Source organism: Eurypyga helias, unplaced genomic scaffold (genome assembly GCF_000690775.1).
Source record: "Eurypyga helias isolate BGI_N326 unplaced genomic scaffold, ASM69077v1 scaffold8261, whole genome shotgun sequence".
Classification (NCBI taxonomy): domain Eukaryota; kingdom Metazoa; phylum Chordata; class Aves; order Eurypygiformes; family Eurypygidae; genus Eurypyga; species Eurypyga helias.
In genome coordinates, this window is record NW_010232731.1 from 36,378 (window position 1) to 43,388 (window position 7,011).

Genomic DNA, 7,011 nt, shown 5'->3' on the forward strand with positions numbered 1-7,011 from the left:
ATTTCTCAGTGAAAACTAGCAGAGAAAAAGGTGACAACTTCAACCACTTCCTTGTAAACTACTATTTAAAATATTTAAAACACCAGGAAAGTAAGGTTCTTCAAGTGCATGAAAAGCATTATCAAGTCTTTCTGTATCTAAAAGATGTTTCAAACAGTCAAGGAGACAAAGGAAATAGTAATAGACAGCTGGGCCTATAGGATCATGGAGTATGTTACATCAGAATTTATTTTCACATTTCCATAGCACCTTCTAGCCAGATGCCAAAAGCACTTTAATCACTAATGTAAGCCTCACAACAACCCTGTGAGGTAGGTAGGTATCTGTGTTAATAATAGCGAAACAGGTTAAATAACTTACCCAAGGCGACACAGCAAATTAGCAGAGCAGGCTAGAATCCAGACCACGTGAACTATGAATTTAACATTATGGTACATGTGGGACTGAGACTTACATGCTCCTTTTTAAAACAATGAAAGAGGCACTGACATGTGAATTGATTCAAGTTTTCTGGAAGCAGATTTTTACAGGAAAGGTATCAAGAAAAATGTGTAAGCAATTAGAGAAAACAGACGGAGTACAAAGAGTGGCAATACTGTACCACTTCCTAAATTTTAGCATATGCAGAATAGCAAGTTAACTATTTTTCTTGCTAAAATACACATCCAAAATAAACTACACAGTCTGCCAAAATCTGCTAAACAAAGCTGTTCTCACAAGTCTTAAGCATTCAAGTGCTATGACCCAAAAACGTTGTGAGCTGGGAGTTGTTTCATCAAATTCTATTATTTCTATGTCCTCCAACTGCTTCTTTGAATGTCAGAAGAAATAAGAACCAGTGTGAGAATCAAAATTCTTTGACCAATTCAAACTTTAATAATAGAGTTCCTATTTATAAACTGTCAAAGCATGCTCTTCCCAGTTAATCCCCATGATCTACTGACTATCAAACCAGCCATAATGGAGAGACCAGAGCATATAAATCAGTGCTTGGCACATAAAATGGAAATGTGAAGTATTCAGTTACTTCAGCACGGTTGGTATATCAATAGCAGTAAGTTAGATGATACACTCAGTGCTGAGCACCGCTTTAAACTGTATTCCATTAGGGAATGAAGACTACACAAAAAGGAAAACAGTCTGTGAGCTGAACAAACACGGTCATAAAGACAAGCGGTGATCACAGCTGTAAGGCCTGCACTTCAAAGTTTTACATTATGAAATGAACGGGCATGTGCAAGGAAAGTTTTTCATGCAGATTATAAACAAAGATTTCTACTTGAAGTTTGGAAGTGACTAAAAAGAACACGTTCCTCAAGTTAGGCAAAGGAAAATTTAAAGACTAACAATTTTATAGGGAACCCAGCTGGTGTTAAAGGGCTTTTGTGAGGAATAACAACCTTCACCCTAGATCACCTTCCAATAATAGACCACCACCACGTAATGACACCCAGGTCAGATTTACGTCATTCCGAGGACAAAATGCTCTAGTGAAAGATAACCTGCCAGAAAACAACCCCCACTTTCCTCTTCCTTTTTGTCTTTCTGTGATGCGTGATGCAAAGAGGAAACGTACACTTGTCAAAGAGCAAAGTGATGTTCTTGTTTTGACATCAGGAAGAACACAGTTTACTGATGAAGGAAGATTTAGCAATTTTCAGATTTAAAAACTGTGGTAGTGAAAGTGAATCAAAAGCAATGCTAAGCGAAGATTTACCACAGGTTTACTTTCCCAACTCAAGTCTGGGAAGATGGATACTTCTGAACTATCCAAGAGAAACTCCCTACCAGAAGACGACTACTAAGATTTCCACGGAAAAAAGCTTCTGGAAAATACCATCCCTCGTTCCCTTTAGGTCTTAAGGCTGCAATAAAAGAAGCCCCAAAATAATTTTTCTGTCTCAGGTAGCCTTCAAATATTAATTGCAGTCTTTAATTGAATTAATTGAATTTATATTCAACCACACTGCTAAATGAACTTTTGAGAAAACATGTAATTTTAAATTTAGTCTCAGATAGGGCTTTATGTATGATAAGCAACTGACAATAGTGCCCAATAGCGTGGATATATTTTTGGGGGAATTTGGAAATTCAGCTTATAACTATAAATGGTTACATACACTAAAGAAAAAAGGCAGAGATAAGCATGTTGCTTTTTAGTTTTATTGGTGACTATGTGAGTTTTGAGAGAAGTTACTGGAATGAGGAAAGTCGAAAATTTAAGTCATAACTGGGATTTCAAAGATTGTTAAGATGAAAGACATTTCTAAAAAGTAACCTCTTACACCTTTTTCAAAAATAGCAGTTTTCAAGTGTAACCTCTATCAGAACTCTACAGTTCAAGTTATTCCATTGTTCTGAATAACAGACTCATACATTTCATTTGTCTTATACTGGAAGTGTAGTTACAGGCAGACATACACACACACACGAGCTAGTAACCTTTAAGCCAATTCTTTCCTTCTAAAATCTACCTTGTGTTACCAGGTTACCATACCTGCTGGGTAGAAGCTCATCTTCCTTCCTTGAAGAATCACATAAAAAATTATACCCATAAAAAATTATACCTTAAGCTTTGACACTGTTAATGTTCACAATACTAGAAGTCAGTTAAAAGGTAAGGAAGGTTATGTCTGTCAACTCATCTCTGAACGTGGTTCAAGACAAGTACTTTCTGCTGAAACACCTGGAATGTAGCACAGGCTTTCTGGCTCTGGTCTTATTCAATTTTGTATTTCAGAAATAGGAAAGAAAGGTTTTAAATAAGCACAGAAATCAGATAACTTAAGGTAATAAACTAGATTAGATTCTAAAGACTAGATCCTGTAGCAAACATTGCAGGGTACAAGAGGCTAATGGATTTGGCTGCAGGTCCCAAAAGGAAAAATACACATCTGTATGTGTTAATGTACCCACAATCTCCCAAATATGGCCAGTCACAGACATTCCAACTACAACTACAAGCTGCTGAAAACAAAATAGTGAAAAATCTGATATTTAATTAGGTAGTATTAAATTTACATTGCACTATTGCTGTATAGCAATTTTCACATAAATAGTGAAAAAATTTAGGTATTTCTCATCTACAGAACACAGCCCTCCCCCCTACCCCCCACCCGGCAGCTTAGCATGTAGACCACCTGTCTCAAGAAAAACGTGCAGCTAGAAGATGCCCACAAAAAGCATGTGCGACAGTATTACACATCAGCTACAGAAAATGGAAAAATCCAATTATACAGTGCATTTCATGGAACATCATTAAGACTGTTCAAATGATCAGTGCACTTAGTGGGAAGTTTTACATCGTTATGTAAACAATCGCAATTTTGTTGCGACTTTGAGGCTAATGAATTGTGCTAATCCATTTTCCCAGCATTTTCATTCCAGAACTCAGTTTCCATCCCACACCCTCCCTGAAAACACCATTCACAGTAATAATTCCCTAAGAAAGCAAAACAATTAAAAGATCCAAACATTCACAGAAAGTCATTCAAGTTTGTACGTATAAATAAAAACGTCCCCTAAATAAATGACACAGGAGGCAATAAATTGACACGACAAGTAAATAAAAGGCTAAAGCACTCCAATACCATTGAAACGGTTTTAATGTTGTTGCAATTGCATAATGCAACAATCATCAACTCATAAGAGACCCAATATTTTAGAATTCATTTTAATCACTCCTTTGTACCTATTTTACAAAATAAAGCAAGGCATATTTAAAATCCCCTTTCCCCTAGATGTTATGTGCCTGTCTTATTTATGCTTATGAAAGTCTAAACTTAAATTCCTATTAAATGTTAAAAAAGAAAAAAATATAAAAATATTAACCTCTGCTTCAATGTACAGTTTCCAGAATCTGCCAGAACTGGGGAACTGGGCAACAAGGCGTTCATAGGTCTTCCGTGCTTTGTCTATAGGTTGATTCTAAAAATTGAAAATCAAAACAGTATTTACAATATTATGATTTATGTAAATGAATATGCTGATTTTACTCCAGAACCAAAGAGTGTGAGTGGACCATAGATAAGGAAATGTAATCCTATGTCACTAAACCTGTGCCTCTCGAATGAGAATGCTCCAAGCGTCAAGGTCATATGGATTTTCTTCTAGTTTCTTTTCAGCTTTCTTCACTTTTTCTGGGACATATTCAGCAGCCTAGAAAAGTTAAAAAGACAACGTAAGAGATCACAAGCAGAGTTTGAGAAGTTCCATCCCAGCTACAAAGTCAAGCTAACGACAATATTCTGACGGTGGACATTCCAGGTCTCAGTTTTTATGCTGTAGTTAGTAAACTCTAGTTTGATCTGGGAAAAAAGTTGTCCCAGTAAGATAATGCACTCTTAACACAAGTTCTACATATTTGGTGAACCAGCAAAAAGCTACACTAAGCCGACTAAATATTTCTAAATCACTAGATCAAATTTGAGTTTTCTGGAAAATTTATTGCACTGTGAATTTTAAACAGTTTCACTGACCTGAAACTTTTAAGATGCAAGAACTACATTCAGACCTACTTTTCCTATTACAGACCTCAGCCACACAGATGCAGGTTACTGCACGACTTTGTAATGCATCAATCCGTGTACCCTTACAGTTGCCTTCCAGTAGCTTTGGCACTAGCTATCTTAAAAGGCTTTTTTTTTTTTACACTCAAGACATTCCTATTAGAGTTTAAAAGGTTTTTTTGGATACTAAAGCTTTACCAAATTGAATGTTAACTTGTTGACATAGCTGTTGTATATAGTAAATAAGTATAGGTTTAAGTGTTCTTTTCAAGACTTTGGAAAATATCTTACTTTACGATCTCCTGAAATTTTTTCTAGGTTTAACACTGTTAGCACAAAGTAGACAAAAAAACAACAATCTGATGATCACATGAAGACAAGCCCTAGAATACATGCTTGTTACAACCCTAAATGATACTGAGTTTTTTATTAAGCATGACCATAGTACTCCAAACAGCTTATTTACTGACATCCCAAATGACTCATTTGTCAGGCCAATGTTAGCAGTCCCAAATCACACAATCAAGTCAATTCTTGCCTTTGTGAGACACCATATTAATAACCTGTAAATTATTACTACCAAATCTTTCTTGTGAAATTCTACAAGTTAGCTACATAATTAGTTAGAATATACAACTCTATTATACAGCACAGCGTGCCTGATTTACTGTACAGAAAATTCTTAAAACCCCTGTTGTCACAGTTTAACCTCAGTAACCAAACAGCACACAGCTGCTCACTCTCCCACCCCCCTGTGGGATGAGGGACAGAACTGAATGGAAAAACTAAGAAAGCTTGTGGATTGAGACAAGAACAGTTTAATTATTAAAAAAATAAACCAAAAAAAGAGAGAGACAAAGAGAGAGAAACAAACCCTAGAAAAAACAAGTGATGCAACCAATCACCACCTTCCCACTCATTGCCCAGGCAGTCCCCAAGCAGCAGTCCCTGCCCCCCAGCCTATATACTGAGCATGACCTCAAAAGGTATGGAACATCCCCTTAGCCACCTTGGGCCAGCTCTCCAGGCTGTGCTCCCTTCCAGCTCCTTGTGCACCTCTGCACTGGCAGAGCCTGGGAAGCTGAGAAAGTCACGACTTGGTATAAGCACCATTTCTTTAGCCACAACCAAAACATCCGGGTATTATCACATTGTTCTCACACCAAACCCAAAACAAAGCACTACACCAGCTACTAGGAGGAAAATTAACTGTCACAGCCAAATCCAGGACACTTGTCAATTGCTAAGATTATTGCAAGAAAGTAATTATATATACATTGCAATTCAACGTGATCACTTAAAAAAGCTACTGTATTTGTCAGTCTTGTTCTGCACTACCAGTTTTCCTCAGTCCTACTAGCAGGATATAATTCAAGGCATATCCCTTAAAAGATCTGATAGTTTTTCCATTTTAAATATATTTTAAAAAACTGTTAAACTGACATGTAATAGCAGCCATGCATGAAAGGAAAAAGGAAAAAAAAAATCACTAAGAGAGGCTTTATAGGGGTTTAAAGACCATTCTTTTCAATTCAGTTTGTCGTTTTAACAATCGCTCAGTGCAAAGTGGTGTGGCTTGGAAGGTGAGTACCAAGTCCTACAGCAAACTAAATTACAAAATTAATTTGGTTTAAAAAAATAAAATGAAAAATTAGCATCACAAAGCTGTCAGCTCAAACGTAGTAAACTTATAAATTTCCATATGAATAATTTTACATCCCTAAGTTAATCAAAATTCTGACTCTAATACTGCATGTTATAGTTCAACTGATACAGGCTTAAGTTGCAAAACAGTATGAAATAAATCAGTGGTTTTATTTCTTGCAAAATTACATACATAAACATACTTTGGTTTACAAAAGAAAGCGCTGAAGCTGAAATTTCCAAGGTTTAAGGACTCTTTACATAAGTTATCTCTACAGATGACCCAAACTTGAAATGCGGTTTATTCAATAAAGCACTAATTCAAATTCATGCACATCCACGGTAAGCATTGCTTCTCTTTATATTCCATCTCAGTGAAATCTCCATGTGTCAAACAGTCAATCAAGCATCTGCACTCAATTAGACAGAAATGCCTATCAGGAATACTATTAATGTCTGCTACAATAAAAATCCCCCACCCTACAAAAACAACTGAAGCATTTGTGGAAGCACAGGGTCCTGCACTCTAAGTAGTGACTTTCAAACAGGAAAGAGTAAAATGGGCCAATGAAGCACACCTCAACTATTTTAGTAGTGGTTCAGTTGCAGCATCTCAAACCTTTCCACGTGACACACAATTCAGCTGACACTGCAGTGAAACAGTTAAGACTTCCAGGAATTTAATTTCACCTATGCAGATAAAGGGCAATAAACTCAAAGGCCAAAATAAATTAAACTGGTGGAAAAGTGAGTGCTGATAAGACGCATAATCAGCAATTATACATTAATTCTATTTTTTTGACACAGGACTCATCGTCTGTATAAGAAGCAAAATAAACAGTTCATTCTTTTATTGGGG

At 36.3% G+C, this 7,011-nt stretch overlaps 1 protein-coding gene across 1 annotated transcript in view; it reads right to left on the minus strand.

The window, feature by feature from the left end:
- Positions 1–4,158, minus strand: part of CSTF3 (cleavage stimulation factor, 3' pre-RNA, subunit 3, 77kDa) — a gene marked incomplete at its 5' end in the record, with an annotated part of 39,877 nt that extends 35,719 nt beyond the window's left edge. The window contains 2 exons of the mRNA XM_010161489.1: positions 3,832–3,927; positions 4,057–4,158. Coding sequence (XP_010159791.1) covers positions 3,832–3,927; positions 4,057–4,158 — 198 coding nt within the window. The remainder of the gene's footprint in view (positions 1–3,831; positions 3,928–4,056) is intronic.
- Between the last annotated feature and the right edge of the window lie 2,853 nt (positions 4,159–7,011).